The 21,815-nt window shown below is 41.1% G+C and overlaps 1 protein-coding gene across 1 annotated transcript in view; it reads right to left on the bottom strand.

The window, feature by feature from the left end:
- Window positions 1-3,915: 3,915 nt before the first annotated feature.
- sema5ba (sema domain, seven thrombospondin repeats (type 1 and type 1-like), transmembrane domain (TM) and short cytoplasmic domain, (semaphorin) 5Ba) overlaps window positions 3,916-21,815 on the bottom strand; it is a 108,109-nt gene continuing 90,209 nt past the window's right edge. The window contains exons 17-21 of the mRNA XM_062431491.1: window positions 16,052-16,222; window positions 12,938-13,075; window positions 9,978-10,022; window positions 7,218-7,423; window positions 3,916-4,149 (exon numbers count right to left, since the gene is read on the bottom strand). Coding sequence (XP_062287475.1) covers window positions 3,973-4,149; window positions 7,218-7,423; window positions 9,978-10,022; window positions 12,938-13,075; window positions 16,052-16,222 — 737 coding nt within the window. The 3' untranslated portion in view covers window positions 3,916-3,972. The remainder of the gene's footprint in view (window positions 4,150-7,217; window positions 7,424-9,977; window positions 10,023-12,937; window positions 13,076-16,051; window positions 16,223-21,815) is intronic.

The following is a 21,815-nucleotide window of genomic DNA, read 5'->3' as shown; positions in this document are numbered from 1 at the left end:
ATTGTGCATCGTACAGGCGGACTGAAGCCAGGCGTCGAGGGAAAAGAGTGTCATTCAAAAGGAGGAATGGGGCTGGAAAATATCAATCTTTGTGCTACAGTCTTTAAAAGAGTCATGAAGATTGATCAAATCTTGTTTTTAAGATTTCAGACCTCTGTTCAGAAACATTGCCACCAACATGGATGATGATGTTAGTGCACTGGGAGACTGATCAGCCACCTTAGTGCCTGGAAAACAACAACACTCTGTAGATTTTCTTTGGACTTTTCTTATAAGTGTGGTCGTACTGGGTTCATAATGAGGTCTGAGGTGATGGGGTTGAGGATGAGTGGACGGTGGTGAGGGTGGGGTCAGGCAAGCAGGTAGGGGTGAGCGCAGGAGCCAGAGAAGAGGACTGATGAAAATGACTAAACTGTGGTCTTACAGGAAGGGGTCATCGGACTCCGGAGATAAAAGGGGGTATATGGTGATTGGCGGGGGGGGGGTTTCTCTGGCAGTTGTGGTGTTCACAGAGGGGCCCGTGGTGATCAAACAGTCGAGGACGTGTTCTTCATCTTTGAGCTGGTACAGGATGGGTATTCTCTCTTCTGATAGGGAACAAGACAGGTACAGGTCAAAGATTGGGAAGTAGGTTTGTATAGTTGTTGTTTCCTCCCGGTTGGTGGTGTTGGTGGTGAAAGCACAAACACAGCAGTGATGTTATCTCCTCCCCCTGTTCACTAGCTTGCTCCTATGCTAAAAAAACAAGTTATGTTTGCAGTAAATCCACTAGTGGCAGGCTATCCTGACCAGGAGACTTCAACTTAATATGTGAACATCTGTTGACTAAAATCTTTTATTCTGTTAAAACATACAGTCTGAGGCACTTTTTCATTAAAGAAAAACAACCAGGATCAAAAAATGTGGCTTGACACCTTGAACTGAAAGTGTCCTCTAAGACATTTAAAGAGATGTGGAAGCCTTTATGCCTATGTAGTGAAAAATACATTCCCAATTATCCCAGCATAAAATCCCATTTTACCTTATTTACTTATTTTTATGTATTTATTATTCTAACCTGATGTGTGAGGTTATTTTTACTGTATTATGTGAAATATGATCAGGCTGACTGTGTTGTGTTTTCCTTTTTGTTGCTATGTATTGTATGTTGTAACTAAGACATGACACTGTTAGTCACAAAATGCTTTATCATAATTCTTAATCTGTGTATGAAAAATCAAACAGCTTCATTTAAAACAAAAACAAAAATCCCAACTCATAATCCTGAAACGGTACATCAGACAGAGCCTAATGTTGTGTTGGCATCAAGGTTTATTATCCTTTATAATGTACAATATACAAAAATATAGGGTACCAAAAAATTCACAGTGTCTAAAAGGCAGTGATTACAGTCTACATGACAGGTCTAACCGTACACCTGGTAAGTTGCATAGAAGGGCACAGAGCCTCACATCGCAGGGGACAGAGCTCAAAAATGACCAATCATATTCATTTTTGTGTGTGTATGATTGAGCCTGTCGAGGCTTAGATTAGATCAAAATCTTCTGAATTGTGTATCTCCTTCTTAGGTGACAGTTTGAGCGGTGCAGTCTATACATATAATATTTGGTGCTCTCTCCATTTTTGTTTATCAGTGCTACACTGAGTTATTTTCAGTCTGGGTTCATGTGTCTCTGGATATTTGATGTTTGAGCAGCTGGAAAGGTCACGAGCCACATGACGTCGGTCACATTGTGGAGCTCTGTCCCCAAACAAACCTCATGGTCGGTGTGTACTTAGCTGCTGCACTTTTTTTTTAAACAACTATAAGGCTTTTTTTTTTTTTTTTTTTTTTTTTTTTAAACAAACAGTGTTAGCTATACAATATACAGATACATTTACACGATCCTCTTCAGGGTCATTAAATGGGCCGCAGAAGGCTGTCGCTCCTATATACAGATAGAGCTCTCATATCGTGCATGTACAGTAGCTGAACTGAAAAGCATTGCTGGGTTAGCATTCATCGATCAGGCAATAATAATAAAATATAGCTGTGAAAATGCCCTTTATAAACCAAGCTTTGACTATAAATAGTGTCCGTCCCTCCTCCAGAGGAACCAGAGGTCGATGCTTTAACTTACAATGATTAACATCTCATACATGAAATATAGAAAAAACCAGTAGAACAGCTGGAGTGTCAGTGACAGAATGTGGGAAAAAATGCACATAACGCCTTTTACAGACCTCCTCCATATATAGTCATATGTATGAAAGCATTTACATTATACAAAATACAGTTACCCCCCTTGTTCAGTCGAGCATACGGCCGCACAGACACGTACATGTGTTAGCACGTACGCACATCCATACACACATGCACACATTTCTTCACACAAGCAAACCTGTAAGCAAGCATAACTTTGATTTTTTTTATTCTTTTCAAGAGGGGCCAGATTGATGTTTTGTTACAGTCATTCTTTGTTAAAAAAAAAAAAAAAAGTTTATCATTTTATCTTTGTGTTAACATTTCATGAACTGAAGATGCAACGGTTACCAAACTGCTGGAAAAAAAAAATCAAGGAAACAAAGGAATGTGTTCAATCAGTGTGATGAAAATTAGAGAAAACAAGAATTAATCAGCTATATCTTATTCAACAAAATATTTCCTCCTATGCTACGGCTCGTCTGAGCATAAAACAAACATCATCTTAATTAAAAAAAGAAAAGAAAAAAAAGACATAAAAAAATTAAACAAGTGCCAGTCTACTAGCTTATTCTACCATCATAGAAAACCCACTCCAGTTGTTCAGCACACTGGTCATATTTGATATGACCACCGAGCTATTTAGCACTCAGTAGAATCGACGCATCCATTGGAGAATCAATTGGAGAATCAATCAATTCCGTTTCATAAGTCTTTATTGTTCTTCGAAAAAAAACAAAAAAAACAAACAGAGGAAATAGAAAGAAAACAAATCTTGTCCATGCCCACTATTGCATACAGGCACCCGAGGCATTCCCAAAGCTTTATATACAGTTCAGACCGCTTCCCAACATCCCCTCTGCTCTGATTTGTTTGACCGTAAAAGGCGACATCAGCAGATTTTTAGAGAATATTCCTCTCTCACTCTCAGGCTGATGTGTAGTGTTATCACTCCTCCACGCTGCCAACCAAAATCTGCATTGACTCCGACCTTCTTATCTCTTCCCTTCACGTGAAGTATCAACAATGTGGGGCGTGCATCCGTCCTGAACCAACCCCAGCTGATATCCATCTGTAATTTATTTCATCGCCGACTTCATTGAGTTTTCTCTTTTGTTGTCGTTCTCTGGCTTTTACCGTTGGGCGAGGGCGTGACGATAAAGCGCCGTTTGTTCTCTCTCTGCTTTTTTGTCGTTGAGGGAGTGAGGATGTGGGGTTTTTTGTAACGGAGAGATGTTTAAAATGTGACCCACATCCAAAGAAATGAGACTACGTTTCCCACTCGACACCTGCGTTGAAGTGTTCGGGCTGTAACAATCATAGGAGAGTTTTCCACTGAATCCCCATCATGATGCTGTTGGATCCAGTCAGGCCCCCTTATAATAACCCCCCCCCCCCCCACTCCCCAGCTTGGTTGCATAAGTCCCTGACTGCTACAGGACGCGGGCATTGTTGCAAAAAAAAAAAAAAGCCTCGTCTCCTGATGGAAAGTTCCAGAAATGCTCTTGAAAACACAAACCCAACCATGTGGAAGAAACCGTTGGTGCCGAGGGAGAGAGAGAGTAGGGGTGGGGGGGTGGGGTGGGGTGGGGTGGGGTGGGGTGGGCGAGCGAGAGGAACGGAGCCGAGCTCTGAGAAAACTCTTCGGTTTTCGCGTTGGTTCAGTTAAGTCACCGTGGCATCAGGAGGGGGAGGAACGGGGGTGTGGGTGACGTGGGATTCGTTTGGGGGGAGGGGTTTGGAGAGCCGGTTGTGCGGTTGAGGAGGGGGGGGGGGGGGGTGGGCGTGTCTCAGCTGTTGTTGCTGTTGTTATAGGTCCTGCATGGCGACGGCGAGGAGTTGGGCTGGTAGTCGTATTTGCCCAGCGCGGTGGGGTAGTAGGTGGTGGTGTACACGTTGGTCTGCTGGAGCGGAGTCGGGTAGAAGTTGGATCTTTCGTCTGGAAGCAGGTTGTTCTTGTTCAGTGTCTGGAGACCAAGCAGAGAACATGCACATGATTACAAAATCACACGTTATTCTTTCTTTTTATTTACACACCCCCGTTCCTAGGGAAAATCTGACACCAGTTGATTTTGATAGGAAACGGCACCCTATGAGATTTTTGACATGTTTGTTTATTGAAAATACGATTTGTTAAATCAATTATAGACAGAAGTGAGGTGATCGGACACATAATACCACATAATATGAGCAACACACATAATATGAGAGTAATTCCTTCCCACAGGTGAATTAAATTCCTCCACTATATTCGAGGTTACAGCTTGTGCACTGTAAGTATATTCATAACCAAAGCAAACCAATTTAACAAATTTAATTTTGTTCATGTCAGCCGTACTCAATACACTAATATATGAGGCGGCAGGAATTCGCTGCAGCTCTCTTAAATAAAAACAAGACTTAAAAACCCGCATTTTATTCTAATGCAATTGCTGAGTCTCTGCTAAAAGCTGAACATAAGGTGAAACACTTTCCAGAGGAAGCATTAGACTAATGTAATCCATCTGAACAGCTCTGGGGACGGAGAGGCAGGAAGATAATCAGGTTAGAGTCGCTGAAATGCACGGTGAAACGCTGGGTGTCATAAATTGACCCAGAGGAGAGAGAGAGGGAGAGAGAGAGAGAGAGAGAGAGAGCGAGCGAGAGAGAGAGAGAGAGAGAAAGAGAGAGAGAGAGAGAGAGAGAGAGATGCTGGATAAACAAGTGGTGTAGAGGTACGCGGTGACATCAGCTGCACATCCTGCACAGTCGGGTTTGCTCCTGCTGGTCATTAAAGCTAATGAGTTCAGGCTCTCAGCACCGCGGCGGCTGTCAGCGCCGCGTTCATGCAGCAACAACAGTAACACAGTGAGAGAGTGTCTGGAGGATGACGGCATCACAAACACAGACGGGTCACTGTGGTTGGTCGCCATTGTTTCTGCTGTGCTTTGGTAGGATGTCAGACATGGTCGGTGGGGGGGGGGGTCAGGAAAGGTTACGGTGAATCCTTGCTGGCAGAGATTGGGGGTTTAGATGGAAGGTCATATCTAGACAGAAATAACCTGGGATAAAAAGGGCAGGTGATACATGTGAGAAGAGGAAATGTGAAAAAACTAATATTGTTCAAACTGCACTCATTTTTCTTAAGACACCTCAGGCTGTTCCTCTGTTTTGTAAATACATGGTTTATTATAGTAAAGTTATAATATATATCTTATATATTATTTGTAGGTTATCATGTAATGGTTTTACTGGTCCGGCTCACTTGAGGTCAAATTGGGCTGCATGTGACCCTTCAACTAAAATAAGTTTGACCCCAATGATTTAAGCTGTTTATAGCTGTCAAATATATATATGTATGTATATATAATAATATATTATAATTGGTGTTTTTCCAACTCTTATACAGGTGGTTGGAAGGAATTTTATCCTAAATGCACAACAGGCCTGTAGTGTTCTTGGTTTTCTATCTGTGGAGCCACTGAGATGTTTAGGCTGTTTTAATACAGAGTATGCATATATATATATATATATATATATATATATATAGTATAACTATAGATAACTGTTACACCTTACATATTTTATGTATTTATGTATTTTAAGTATTTAAAGAATGATTGTATGTAATGTTATGGATTCTATGGTGTGGATGTAATTTCTGTATACTGTATGTCTGTTATTGGCGAGCCAAAGACAATCTTCAACCATCGTGAAAATAAAGTTGTATTCTATTCTATTCTATAAAACACTGTAGCCCCTTGGCCAACACAGTTATTTACAAGTGTTGTGGCAAAAGCTGAGTTTTTGTTTGCATTGCATTGTGGGGATTTTTTGATCAAACCTTAACATGAATGATAAGAGTTAATAAGAGCCATCAGACGCTCGTTATGAAGCAAACTCTGAATAATGACTCATGAAAGTAAAATGTTGAGGAAACACAGCAGCAGGTAGACTGTGCAGCGTCTGACACACGATCATTTTGATGAATATCTTCTGCTTTTTAGCAGCTGGTTGATGTGTGACATCAGATCCAGTTTTACAAAAAGGAACCACATTGGGATTCAAGATGCGACGACGGCGTTAGGGCTGATGGATTAGCGTCAACGGGAAATGTGATGTCGTCTCCTGATTGGCGAGTGTACTGAGTGTCTGAAAGAGGCGTTAAAAATACGGGTTTGTAATTTCATTTTAATAATCTGAGCAGCTGTGGGATGATTTGGAGAGAGAGAGAGAGGGGAGAGAGAGAGAGAGAGACAAGGGGGAGGGAGACCTGTCCTGAATTTCAAGGTACAATTTCTAAAGAGGTTGAAATGAGTCACTGCACAATTTTTCACCTAAAGAGAAGTTCTATTCAAGAGTTGCAAGTTGAATTTGGGGAAATAAACAAGTTAGGGGAAATGGTTGAAGTCTATATGGACAAAATAATGAGATTATGATGGTGAAGGTCTCAAGTTCATTTATCTATAGCTGTTTAGCACAAGCATTCCTTAAAAAAAAGGACTTTACTGAGACAGAAAAATCAATAATAATCTCCCAGAGTTTGAAACTAATCAACAATCAGTTAGAGATCAAAACAATAAAAGTAGCAGAGAATAGGAAAGAAAATTGCAGTAAAACTCTGTGAACCTCTGGTGAAAATAGTTTCTTGACTTGCTGTAAATGTGAATGCACAGTAGACTGATGGCTGCGGGAGGTCGGGGGCCTCGCTAATGCTTTAGAAAACTAATGGGGCCCATTAATAAGGAGGGGGTTCGTGGGCAGGTAGAAAAGGCTCCGGAAAAAGTCTATAGGTTCTGTATAAGAGCAAGGAGGAATAAAAATGAGCAGTGATTCATCTTCCGTGGTTAGCGCTCTATTGAGATAAATGCATGAATAAAGCCTCTAAATAAAACATGAATCACGTTCGTTGCCCTTGGATCGTCAACATTTGCATCGTGCATGTGTGTCTGTGTGTGTTTGTGTGTGCGAGTAATGCCGAGTAAACGGCGCTTTTTATTTCCATTTGTATTCACTTTATCTGGACAAAGTGAGAAGACCTTCAGAGTCGCGGTACCTTGAACTCCATGGGCGTGTACTTCTCGTTCTTTGGTGTGGTGTTACCCTTGTAGTTGAGGTGGTTGGGGGTGGTGGGGTGGATGACGGCCGACTCCTGCGAGGGCTTGTGGAAGCGTTGGCAGTACACGTAGATCAGGAAGGAGAGCAGGCCCGCCCCGAGGAAACAGGAAACACCGGTGGCGATCAGGTGGATGGAGGTGAATGCTGGGGAAGGGAAGGTGATACATAGAGTGTTATTAAAGGCTCAGTATACAGTATTACAGATTATTTAATGACATCTCTTGCTTAAAGATGGATACCATAAAACCACACCAACACTAGGGTTTGCTTCCAATTTAGGCTTATTTCTCCCATCTTCAGCAGCTACACTTTATACACAACATGAGCTAATAGATGATTAGTACTTTGCATGCCTGATTCTTTATTGAAGGGACGATTTCTTAACTTAAATTTATTCTAAAATGAACCCTTACATTCCGTTCATTAAAAAAGAAATCATAAAATTTCAGTCTTAAAATATGTCATTTGTGTTTTTTTAATTGCTTTCAAATGTCAAAATAGGTCAAATTTGACCTGAACAGTATGTAAGGGTTAAAGGTGCAGTGTGTAGAATTTAGTGTTTTAATTGTTTTTATGTGTATAATCACCTGAAAATAAAACTTCAGTTGGTTACAATTTGCAGCCTCACCACTAGAGGCCACTAAGTCTTACACACTGCTCCTTTAAGAAACCCCATGTATAGCGTTAGTTCAGCACTGAAGTCACACATTAGTATCAAAAGCTTCACTCATCTTTCATCATATCTGGCTTCTTCATCAGTTGTTTGCTAATACCATCCAATCATACTCATACAGGTGTACAGCTTGGCCAATATAACCTGTATTTCTCACGACTAGCCCCCCCCCCGCCCCCCCCGTACTCTAGGATTTTGGCATAGTTCACTGAACTGGGATTTAATGGTCGTGTATGCGTTTGTTCCTCAAACAGAATTGTCGTTTCTTCTCAGATTCTTTGTGAGCTCCTTCAAAGAGCAGAACCCTTTCTGCCAATATGACTGTAGACCCTCTTTTTACTGTGAATAGTCAATTTGTTGACCCGTCTGACTGAACTGAGCTCATGAAATGTAGTCTGGGGCTGTTTGAGGAAGCAATGAAAGCTTGTTAAATTAAAAAATACCTTTTTTCTCTTCCTGTGATGGACTGGAGCATTAAATTACAGAGACTATTTCAGAGACAAAACTCCAAAGCTTTAGAGGGTCTAACAATTCTTGTATGATTTAAAAAGAAAAATCACCGCTGTGAATATGATGATTTCTTATGTAGTAAAAATGTGCAATTATTTCTGAAATGTGTGCTCTATGACTTGAGAAAACGAAGAAAAGACTATAGATTCCTCATACTGCATTGCTGCATTCAGACTGATTCTATGTTAATATGCTGTTTAGCAAAGCCTGAGCAGCTTTATATCTCTTTACTGAGACTTATTTTCAGTTACAAAATGTTTTTCCTCATCGTGCCAATGTGCAAGGATAATAAAACAAGCAGCGCTGGAGTCACTTATGTCGATCATTGCAAACTTAGCGAGAGCTGCACGGTTGCACACAGGCCAGGGCTCTCAACGCTGTTTCTTATACCTGACTTTGACGATGAGTAGCCAGACTGGATCGTGCTCTAGCTGGATGCAGCCACATAAGTTAACTTACAGGTAACAGTCGCAGTGTGCGTTAAAATCTGATGTAATATTCTGTCAGAAAACTAAGTCAGGTTCGCAAAAGCATCACAAAGTTTGTTGAATTCCGCCGTTTTCAGTATGTCTCCACTCTGTCTGACAGTCGCTGCTTTAAAGCTACTCTGCTGCTGTAACATACTGTAGCTCTGATGGTCGCTCCCTCCTCCACACTCTGTTACATCTCATTCCACAGCTCTATATTCAGCCTCATATCATGAAAGTAGTCTTCTTCCACATATATATATGATATTTTAAAGTAGTAGTAGTATGATATTTTAGTGTCTTCCTTTCCCTGTTGTTAGTATAACATGGAAGATGGAGTGTTTTGGGAAATCCGCCTTTGACTATACTCAGTGGACATTTGCCGCCATATGAGCAGAGAGCTGGTGCAGGCATCACGGAAGGGAAGTTAAACATTGTTCATTTACGTATACTATGCAGACTATAATGATACAAAGCTGGTTTAAAATCTGCAAAGGTCTTGTCTGTCTTTTTGTCAACGAAAATCGGAGCAATCTGGCCTCTGTCTTGTTTTGATTGTGTTCTCAAGGACAGGAATATGTGCTTCGGTTTTATATTTTCTATCAGTATTGTTGTTGAAAAGTGTAGTCGACATAATGATTGTGACAGAATTCCACTTTTTTTTTGTACTATTGCTTTTCTGCAGCCGCCGACAAATTCAGTGTTTTTTATTCAAGACAGCAGATATTTCAATCATGTTCAGTGCTGCTGGGAGTCGGCCATTTCTCAACACAGAGAGAGCGGTGGTATTGAATGTGTGTCTCTCTTGTCTGTGCAATAATCCACAATAGTCTGCTCCAGGTACATCACAGTGTACATAATGTCTCCACCTCTTTGAATCATTGGCTGGTAGAGTACACTATAGACATGAAAATGCACATATAATGCATGAAAACACACATCATGGACGGACGTCTGTGGGAACATACAGGGGCAACAAAAAAAAAGAAAAAAAGGAGTCTAAACATGCACACGGAGACAAAGAGAAGGCTGCTGTTAATCCACTTACCTCCACAGTGCTGGTCCTTATCAAAGCCAGATGCAGGGAGAATGACTGCAGAGAGGAGAGGAACACAGGGTCAGGACACACACATGCACACGTTCACACACATACACACGCATGCACACGCACACACACACACACTGCCCTCTGAGAAAAAGAGCCTTCAGAACACAACCACCGACTGTAACATCAGGGGAGTTGACACATGCAGAAACAAAAACCCAAAAAAGAACAGTGAATGAGAAATTGAAATGTCATTTAAATGTTGCGCAACTACTCTGTGGGGAAAAGGTTTTTTTTGGCGTCGGTGAATTCCAAAACTTTCGATTTGAGCCTCTGCAGTTGCGGTTAGTAGCGTTTGACAGGAGGATGATAATTTGCAGCTATGACACGTCCTATCCCCTTTCACCTCCACCAACCCCCTCCCCCTCCCCCTCCTGCACATCTGAGAGGGTAAAGAAGAAGAAGGGAGCAGGAAGGGTTGATGCGTGTGTGAGCACTTTTAATTGCAGTGCCGCATCTCCCGATTCATTTTTTTTGGCCTAATTTTTCAGCTTCCTCACATCCCGCCTCCGCCCCCTCCCCCCCTCCGCTAGTGACCTTAACAAATCCCTCCATCGCCTCATTGAAATTTGCAATAAAATTAGAAGTGATTTGGTGTTGTGACAAGCCATTAATATTAATCGCCTTGGTCTGGATTCATTAGGCATTCTGAGTGTGGACTGAGCCTGTGCCGGCGGGGCCACGAAAAAAAATCATTTGAGGAGAAACTTTGTGAGATCGTCATCGGCATAACGAGGCACGCAGAGGCCAACGGGGCCAATCGCTTTACTTGTTGGATTCACATGGACTTAATTATGGTTTATTAACAGAGGCGGATGAGTTTAGAGCTATACTGTCGGTGCGGACATGTTTGTGAATGAGGATGATGAGGAGGGTGAACTGTGATGAAGCTGAATGGGTGTGGTGCTCAGTAGACGATGTCACAAGCTGACGGTTTGGAATGATGCTGCTTGTGAAGACTGAAGGACTAAAGGAGAGCTGAACCTGATTGGCCGATCCTGAACCTGAACGGCCAATCAGTAAATTGATTAGTTGATTGTGGAGCTGGGCAATAATTCTACATATTTCAGAGCACGTAGAGCACAAAACAATGACATAAGCATAATAAATAATACATTTTGGCAAAGACAAAGGACATCATTACATTGTTTTGAATGTATTTCTACATTTTTATACATTAACTTAAGATATTTCTGTTTCTACAATTCTTTATTTCTGTATTTCTGTGTCAGCATGTGAATTGAGTGGGTGGTCCTTGTAATTACAGGATGTGAGTCAACCAAGGCAAAACCGACAGGAAAAGAGCACCGGCCCTTGAAGCCAATTTGACATAGCGGCCAAACTGCGATTACGACATTATGTGATGATATTGGACCCAGAAAGACTTTTTTCTCATAGACTTACATTGTGAAAGAGAGCGGACAATTTTTCTTAGTGTCATGAAATGATTTGCTGACATTTCAAAAGTCTAGAGGAGTGACTGAATCACTTTTATCTCCATTCAAGTTAGCTGGAAGGTTAAACTGGAAGTTAGCCGCCTCGGCCAGCAGAAGTCATTGGTGTGTCATCTTGTTGAGCTGTTTCAGACACAAGCATCCAGGAGTAATCTTTCACCTCTTGTAAAATAAAAAAATGTATTCTAAATCATTCTGATGTGCCCCCCCCCTCCCCCTCATGAGCACAGTTTGAAGTAAACATGGTTGCAAAACTGAACATAAATTATTTGCAACTGTACTGAAAACTATCTGATGCTGTGTGTCCACATCTACCAAAAATGTATCAATAATCTGACCTTGTATTGTATTGCTTTAATGTTGTTACTGTACATTACATTCAGACACTTAGATGTGTAATATGAGGTCAACCTTTCATATTGATAGTGAGGAAAAGAAGAGAGGAAGGTCTGCTCAGGTAACCGGTACTTTAATACAATGTACAGAATGGATTAAAACAGTAGAGGGTCCACTGTACTGTGGCTGTGAGACAGGCTGCTTCTGTACTGTATATACAATCATGTGTAACTTATGTGTATATGGATCAGCTTGAGCTCAAAGTAAGTATATGTGACCACTGAAATACAAACGATAACTAACTCTCCTCCTTTAAATCTCTTTATTATTGTCACATCATGATAAACTGAAGTTACATAATGATTGTCCCTCACACTGAACACCTGCTTCATCATTGTCTGTCTACTTTATATGTTCATTACAAACACTTAGGATTTTATCTATATGATATGTAGGTTACATACTTATTGAATACAGTCTGGCAAACTAAAAAAATCTAATGTATAAACAGTAGGGGAGAGACTTTTACAGTAGGCTACAGTTAGTTAGCTAGCTGGCTAAACAGATTAGCAGATGACAATAATAAACGTACCAACCAAAAAGGAAAGAAGAGCTCTCAGTATCTGTGAGAAAAGACAGCAGCTCCACGCACGTTTAAAAATGCTGACAGTGAATCATAAATGAAGACACATATTAGTGTCCGTCAGAATTTTCCGCGGTCAAGCCAATGACCAATGAGTAATGGAGCCTGTAACCAATCTGGCTTTATCCTGAGGTTAGGACCGCCCCCCTCATTAACATATGGACACAGAAATACTCTAATAAATGAATAAATGTAGAAACAGAAATAAATCAATGTAGAAACCCATTAATGAATAAATGTAGAAATACAGAAGTAGCCTGAATAAATGTTTTTATATTAACTTTTTATATTAGGCCTAATATTATTTTATATTAACTGTAGAAAAGAAATTTACAAGACCTTCATTTAATTATGTCGTTTTTTATGACCAAAATCAATTTTTCTTTCTTTCTTTATGTATTTAATTATTTATTGAGTTATCCTTCTGTCATTGTGTTGTGCTCCAGCAGCTGACCTTTTCACTGACTCACCAGGTATTTCATTGCAGTCTCTGCGCTGAGTGCTGTTCCCCATACAGGGGCTGCTGCCCTGAGCCCCGCACACCCGGCTCCTCATCTGCATGCCTGAATCATCACAGGCTGACCACAGTGACCAAGCCATCCAGCCACCTAAACACAGAAGAAGAAGAAGAAAAAAAAAACTCAAATCAACACAAACCCAGACAACCCCGAGGGCTTTGGAAACCGTCGCGCCCACCCAAGCTGTCACCACCAGCGGCCTACGACCCTCCTGGGCCAGCCAAACAGCCCCAATGCACCAGGGGAAAAAAACAAAAAGAAGTGTTTGTGATGTAAACAGGATTGGAAGAGTAAACCCGTGGAGAGTTTGTTTAGTGCATAGCGGAGATTTTTGTCTCCTAAGCCAAGCTTTAGTGCCGTTTCCCCACAGCGAGCGAGCGAGCGGTAAACAAAGGCTCCTACCCAAGAGGAAAGAAAACTCCCCAAACTCTCTGCCCCTCCCTTTGAACCGTGCACTTGCTGCACTCTTTCACCCTGTATTGAAAAAAGCACCGGCGTGGAGGCAGCGCATGCTAACCCCAATGAAAAGGCTTGTTGAAAAAGGCCGGTTTGTTATTCAGGGTGCTCTCAAGTGTGCAGTTTTGGCACAGAGAGAGCGGGGGGTCTGAGTAGAGGCAGAGGACGGACCTCTTTTTTTAAAAAACTGTTGTTTCTTTTACCTTTCCTATCATTGTGGAGCTCACCGTCAGGCTGCTCCGTCTCCACCATCTGCTCCCTCCTCGCCGTGCACCCATCTAAGCAGACACACATAACACCTCAAACATGTTTAATAACCGCGCGTCACCACAGCCCGTTTTAATTGCTTCATTTATTCCCATTTATTTTTGTCACCCGGACGACCTGCGTGATTGCAATGTAGAGGCGGGAGGAGCGGCGTCGGGCCCGAGGCGGCTCGTTAGTATTCCGCTCCGACGCTCCTTTCCTGCTGTCCTCCATTACTGCTAGGAGACTTTAATCAAATGACCTGAGACAGGGGCATCAAATATCTCGATGACTGACAGGCAGCTTGCCACTAATTACGCATGTAGAGAGAGGGCGGCGGCCGAGGCGAAGACCCCCCCCCCGATAGATGACTGATGTTTGGTGCCTGTCGATAAATGAACGGGGGTAGAGGAGATGGATCGGGGCCAGAGACGTTAGCAGACGGTGTACTGGCGCAGGCAATAACGTGGACATGTTAGTCCAACTCAAACAAGAAAGCATTTACCTGATAAAGGAGGCTGATTAGCATCTTAAGACAAGGGAGGGGGAAAAAAGAGAGACAGAAAGCCATTTACCTTTCTTTGTCTGTAATTAGAAGAGAGGCTGACTGTGAGCACTACTCTCCTGTGAAGGACAGTTGGGCTAATTCAAAGTGAAAAGCAGCTGAGGGAATCGACAGTTAAGAGGAAACAACAATTACATTTAGGCACAAATGGTCCGCACTACAAAGCACCACACAGTGTATACACAGATGCACAAACTTTGTACATGAACATCACCGACGATGAATATTTGTGCAGGTCATTATTGTTTTCCCGCTCAAAATGAATCAAGATTAAAAATCACGTCGTGGAACCGAAATGGAAAAAAAAAAAAGGCTGTTTGATATTAAACTGTGGCTCTATTCAAAGTCAGGCTGAAAAGCTTATTATGAGTTCTGATGCTGGAATCCTTTTTTTTCTCTCTCCTGGATTAGCACGCAGATCTCTCATAAATATTTCAGTGTCCTTGTGGGAGCAGAATGAGAGTTGGAAGGGGGCGGAGGGGACAACACGGAGGGCCGTTTGTTATACATCTCACATCTCATCATCACATGGTGTGAGACTTTTGGGGGCAGGCAAGGCCAAACTCCAAACCAGAAAAAAAAAAATCTAATTTTACCCTAAGCCAACTTTGTCAAAAGCACCTTTCTTTGTTTGACTTTACTTTTTGTGCTATAGTCTTTTTCTATAAATTCACCTTTTTTTATCTTATTATTAAAGGATCAGTTCAACTAAAAACCATGCTGTATTAGATGTATATTAATTCTAGTGGTGTCTTGACAGGCTGATTGTGTTTGATTCATTTGTAAAGATACCGTCTGGTACTCACAGTGTGGAAAAATTACACTGCAAATCTAGGCCTGTCAAAATAATTCCGTTATCGACTTATCGTACAATAATTATCAACATCATGATGTCTATATATGGACTTATCTTTAATGGCAGTTTTTACACAAGTGTAGCACCCACTCTCCAATCCCACCCACCGCCCCCATTACATTATTCTACTATTATATTATCATTATATCAGTGGTATAAAATGATCTTCAAATGACAATAATATTGTTTATCGCGATTATTTCTGAGACAATATATCGTCCAATAAAAGTAATTATCATGACAGGACTATATACGTCTTTCCATTTAAAAAAAAAAAGTCCCAGTTACTCTGAATAATCCACCAAACACTCTTTTTTGTTTTGCCTTGAAATTTGACATATGCCTGGAACAAGGCCATAAAAATGCATCAGCCTAAATAAAGTTAAGAAAAGCAAACTGTGAGAATGATGTCTTGCAGTGTTATATTGCAGCTAAAGTGATTTTTTAATGTTATCAGGCTTTGCAGTAATACAAAAAGTGCAATTGTTGTGTTAATAGATCGTTGTACAGACCAATAATACTGTGTTATTTCTAGTTTGCCTTTTAGTATCAATAAACATTCAGCATTAAAACGTGCAGACACACTAAGTAAGATTTCCATATATTCATTAAAACCACGCAGGTTGATCTCTGTATAAACTTTCCAGAGAGGTTGCCATGGCGCCCGGAGCTCCAGCAAGCGCAGCGGGAAATGACACGGTGGGAGGACGGGTTGTTTTCACAGCACGACTCTGTTTACCTTTTCATATACATCTAAGTCCTGCTTTATTCATTAGGAAGAGATGAAAGGAGCAATTTCAGCGAAGGAGATGACACGGAGAGAATATGGTGTGGGAGACGACCGCCGGCCTCCAGACGTGAGGAAAAAGGACCTGGAGCAGTGGGGGTCACGAGTTATATTCATTATAGTTCGATTTGATTTATTTTTAAAGTGTGGCCTTACCATCACAAGTGTGTGTGTTGCACAGGGCCTCTTCAGTGTGTAGTCCTATACAGATATCACCTCCGTTGGCGGGCGCGGGGCTGTTACAGGAGCGTGTGCGTTGGTAGAGACCGCCGCCGCATCCAGCCGAGCACTGAGACCAGGGCGACCAGCAGGACCACGAGCCTTTCACTGTAACACACACACACACACACACACACACACACACACACACACACACACATACACACACACACACACACAGACACACACATATATATTACATACTGCTTTTGCACACTAATCCAAACTATCTTGACTCCCGTTTCAAGCGTAATGTTCTTTTCAGTGGCAGACTCTTTATCAGGATTTATTACTTTGGCTCAGTTGGAAAAGCACAATCAGAACCACAAGCATCTAATCAGGGATGCCAAGAAACAACAAACTTCCTAAAAGATATCACTCTGTACACCTTCTAAAGACACAAACTTCTTCCTTTATTTAGCTCGTTGGGTTAAGCTTCTTTTAGTAGTTAATTATCCCCTAATTTCACATTCCGTCCATTTTATGTTATTTCTTCATTTTTTATTATTGAACTTAAGTCACTCTTAATGTAGTTTAAAGAGCTGTTGACTTGATTCACAAAATAAGGAGACTTGACTGTGAATTTACTGCTCCGACTTGCTTAAAGTTCAACTCCCTAAAGATTAACGTTTAGTCATTCGGCAGACGTTTCTATCCAAAGTGACTTACGAGCAAGGCAAGTGTTAGACGACAGTGACTGAAGAGGAGGTGTGGTACCAACTCCCAAGTAGCTGACCAGGTACAAGAGCAACGAAAGAGAGAGCGCTGAGGAAGACGCCATTGGTTCTCTTGAAGGCAAATCAAAACTTTAAACTTGATGTGAGGAGCCACCAGGAGCCAGGAGACGAAAAACGAAGTGTGACATGAGCTTGTTTAGGTTGGTTGAACACCAGAAGTGAGTTTTAGTAGTCCAGATTGTAGTTGACCAACACTTGGACTGGGAGTAGCACAGCATGCTCAGGCAAGTACACTGGCTGAATCCTCCCGATCTTGCGTAATTTCCACATTCCGTCCTTTCATAATCCCATTTGTGTCACCCCCACTTTCAAAATCTGTTTATTATTATTATTTCAACCACAATAATCAAGCTTAATACACGACTGTTTGGCCAGCTGTTAGATTGGCCAGCTGATTTTAAGACCCTGATATGCTCCAAAAAATTGCCACGGATGAGTAGCAGACACGGTTTTATAGTACATTTTCGGCATCTGTGGACATGGACGTGTTCCATGCATGCACACTTGAAAAAATGTTCAGTGATTCAGCGAGCGGCAGTTCATAAAAAATGAAAGGCCAACAGCAGCAGTTCAATTTTATGTGTTTCTTTACAGAGGGGATGAAAAGAAAGAGAGGAAATGTGAGTCGGTTGATTAGAAATATTCAGTATTGTAGCTCAGGATAATCATATCTTCTGTCTAGACCTGTTGATGTTAAGGGGCTCATTTTGACTGAGCCAACATCAATATTGTATTGCTTATGTTACAATAATTAATGTTGGCAGGCAAGGGAAATAGTTTGTTTTGGTTACCATGGTCCCTGAATGTATGTAGAAATGCAGGAAGTCAGATTCAATCCCACAGACTCTCTGTTTCTTAGAATTGATTTTAAGATTTTACTGATCACTTTAAAAGCTTGTCTGGGACTGGCTCCAAGCTATTAAACAGAAATGTTGACCCTGTGTGAGCAGGCCTGCAGCCTTAGATCCTCAGGTGGGGCCCTTCTGGCTCTTCCAAAGTTGAGGCTGAATTCCAAAAGGTGACGGTGCTTTTGCCATCAGGGCCCTTCAGCTTTGGAATGACCTGCCTGAGGAAATAAGGCTTGCAGAATCCGTAAGATCACTTCTTAACACTCATTTCTACAGACTTGCTTTTATATGATGTCTTTGTTCATTCTTGTCGTCTTTTTGATCTGGTGATGAGTAAAGGTCATGTAGATCCACAGCTGGTCATCTAGTATAACCCTGAGACTATTTGCAGACTTGGATGGGAATGACATGATGAACCCAGACTTGTAAATAAGAAGCTCAGTCTTGGACAGATTCAGTTTGAGGTGCTGATCTCATCTAATCAGAGATGTGCTTGAATCCTTTTTTTTCTTTCACTTCACAGGTCATGTTTTAAGTCTTTTTTTTAAATGATATCAATGGACTGAGTTGCAGCTGACTAAAAAAAACACAGTCGATGTTATTTGAATGTTCAGATTCAGCCGTGCATCTTGACTTGTACACTTTCCCCAAAGGAGTTGAGACTTTGAGCAGGAATGATAAAAACACTTTCAAAGACTCGAGACTTGACTTTGACTTCTTGCCAGTTTCTTTTTGTGTTTGTGGTCTCAAGGGCACAGTAGGGATGTATAATATAGGCTATGTAGCTAAGCTTTAACATACAGTAAAACTCAAGTTCATAATAGTGAAACATAATTCAACTCTACAAACGATAAGCACATTCTGTTTGTTCACCGAGAACATTTTCAGCTCTAAAATGTAATATATTTCATTTTATACACGTTTCCATTCATGTTTTGACTTGCTGGGCTCTGCTGTTGCTACATACATGCAAGATTTCATATGTTTTTCCTTCTTTTTATGTTGTTGTAATAAATGACAGTGGATGTGTGACTCTTATATCTTTACTTTGTCTTTGCTGTGTCCTGTCTTGCTCTGTGCGTTGATGCAGTCTTCTCCCGTGGGCACCGTTAATATTTCATCCGATCTAATCAGAACGGTGTGACTGACAAATTGACTGGCCGCCTGACTGAATGACGCCCCTCTGACTGACGGAGAGGAGCGCCGTTGCCAGGTAACGTCACAGCGCTGTAGAAAACTCCATTAGCTGAGTGGATTAGTGTGACACTGAGAGTGAAGCAGGCTGTGACCACTTAACTCTGACTAACTGGCTGTTTACCTGGCTGACTGGCTTAGTGTCTAACTCAGTGAATTACTGAACGACTCACTGACTACCTGACTGACACACTGTTCTTTTGACTTTACTGTCTGCTGTCTGTTCTCCTGAGACTGCTGACTCTGACTTTGCTGTGTTCACTCGTGTTTTGAAATACATGAAGTCAAAAGTGGGAAAAGTTCCACTCCTGACCTCCATGTGTTTGCTTGGCTCAGAGACACTAGAAACTGTAATGTGAATTGGATGAAGCCAATTTATTACTAAAGCTGCAGACTTTAGCTATGCTTGAGCCACAATAATGAAGACTTGACATTTGAATTTTGTGGACTTTGACTTTAATTGAATGACCTGTAACTGACTCATCACTGAGTTTGATGACTTGAGACTTGAACTGAGACTGACTTTGTCAATACTTAAGACTTAGCTTAGTCTCAACTTGGAGCAAAGACTTAAAATCCACTCTTGTAGTTGATTGATTGATTGGTTTATTGTCAGGTTCCCAGCCCATATGAGCTTACAAGACACCAACCAGTAACAACCAGGATGGCTACGTGGTAAATCATAATATACAGGTTCACAAATTCTCAAGGAGACCAGAGCAAAACATTTAATCCACATGGCAGAAATGTCCTCTGAGTCATCTGTCTTAGCAGCCAAGCCTCTCCTATAAATGTTACTAAACCAGAAAAATCTCCATCTTAAAGAGCCAATTCAATATATCACCTTCAGACAACCAAAGTAAATCAGGATTAGATCATCCTCAACAACACCAAGATACATGTTGTTATTCAGGCACACCTTTATATCTGCCTGTCTCAATTGCCAGCAGTAAAGTGCCAAATCTTTACTGAGCACACAAAAACCTCTGTATAGTAATCATCTTTGAATGTCATTTCTAAGCTTTGGTTTCTTATCAATGTCCACCTCCTGTTACGTATAAGTCATTATATCATTTTTGACTATATTTGTATTACACTGCAAATGATTCCTGTAAATATGATTCATGTCAGAAAGAGAAAATATTGTCAATATAGTCAATTGTTCCACTGGCAGCTGAATAAGACGGTTCCACAACCTCACCGTTTCAGCTCTCTGCCTTATAAGACATGGTTGCCATCCCATGTCCTCTTCAACACCTGGCTTAGCTTTAATGTCAAAGTAATGTTGTCTATAATAAGGAAGGACAGCCATGTCAATTTGACATCATGGCATTAAGTGAGATTTTAGAAACAAACCTAACCTAAAGGGCTGGTTTTTTAGGTTGGAAGTAAGAGTTGATGGAAGTTATAAATGAACTCTAAGGCTAACTGTGACTTACTGACTGACTCAATGACCGCCAGTGTCTGTCTCACACACACACACACACACACACACACACACACATACACTCGCTCCCTCCGCACACACACATTAACACTATTCATTTCAATCTCCTCAGCAATCTATACTGCCTCCATTCCTCTGTCTAATCTCATCATCAATTACTATTTCACACTGGCCTTGTCCTTCTCACCTTCTTGTCTACCTGGGACGGGCGCTGTGAGAGCAGCTGTACACGTGACACACATGGGAAAAGGCTTGCGGTGTGGTAACCAAGGCTACCTCTCCTCTGCCTTCGTTGGGTTACATCTCTCAGTTGCTAATCTAAATGCTAGAGACTTCATGTAGATTTTTTAACAAATAACATTTGAAATGCATTACAGGAACTTGATCAGTGTCGCGCTAACCAATCATAAATCATTAATTCATAAGGAACTAGTCATGCATATTTAACGTGAGCTCTTAAGAGGATAGCAGGCCTTGTTACAATGCCAACCGCTGTGTGTGTGTGTGTGTGTGTGTGTGTGTGTGTGTGTGTGTGTGTGTGTGTGTGTGTGTGTCCTCAGTCAGGTGGGTGTAATAAGTGTAGTGTGTCAGTGCAGCAGTCTGCGGTCAGCACAGTTGAAGGTCAGCTGATTATGGTTTGATGAGGAGTTTGAAATAGATAACTTCATTTGTCCAAGGGCTCTGCTGCAGCTGCTGGTAACCATTAGCTAATGAAGCTAATGATCCACTCAGCAGTATTTTACTACCATCATTGACCTCTCTCTCTCTCTCTCTCTTTCTCTTTCTCTTTCTCTCTGTCTCTATCTCTGTCTGTGTGCACATCTTTTCGTTTAAAAAAAAAACCCCTAGTAATAAAGTGAGTTAGAAAAAGGCCAATAACAAACTGTCTGCTGTCTGTGCTTGAAACTCCCTGCAGTCAAATTGTATCTGAAGCAATGATGGAAGACTAAAACTGTCACGCATCTTCAAAATTTGACAGGTTTGTTTTCCATCAGATGTAAACATACCAGCAGACATGTTTCCTGTTACAAATATGAGTAGAAAAATGTCAATATCACCAAGATTTTCTGTCCCCACTACAAAGATTTTCACTATAAATTCGGGCAAATAAAAAATTGGTCATTGCAATTTAAAGTAATGAAGCCATCTGGCGGCAAATACAAGACATAGAAATACAAATAAGAAAGGTTCAGACTCCCTGTTTTCACTGTAAATTCAGCTCATATCATACAGACGAAAGAAAAAAATGCAAATAAGTTTGAGCAAGTCAATAAAAGTCATTAGAGGAACAATTAAAGGTAAAACCAGGGGTCTGCCCAAAATGATTTTTTTACAATCAAATTTCCAACCAAACATTTGTATTATTTTTGTTTTATCATTTACAGTAATCAATATGGTTTTTATTTATTGTTCTTTATCATTTCTATTGTTGCTGTTTCTATTTTTACTGTCCATTTGCTGCTGCAATTCTGTAA

This window comes from Scomber scombrus, chromosome 13 (assembly GCF_963691925.1).
Source record: "Scomber scombrus chromosome 13, fScoSco1.1, whole genome shotgun sequence".
In the NCBI taxonomy this organism is placed as follows: Eukaryota; Metazoa; Chordata; class Actinopteri; order Scombriformes; family Scombridae; genus Scomber; species Scomber scombrus.
The sequence above is the reverse complement of the archived record's forward strand: the minus strand, read 5'-3'. Positions and strand labels throughout refer to the sequence as shown.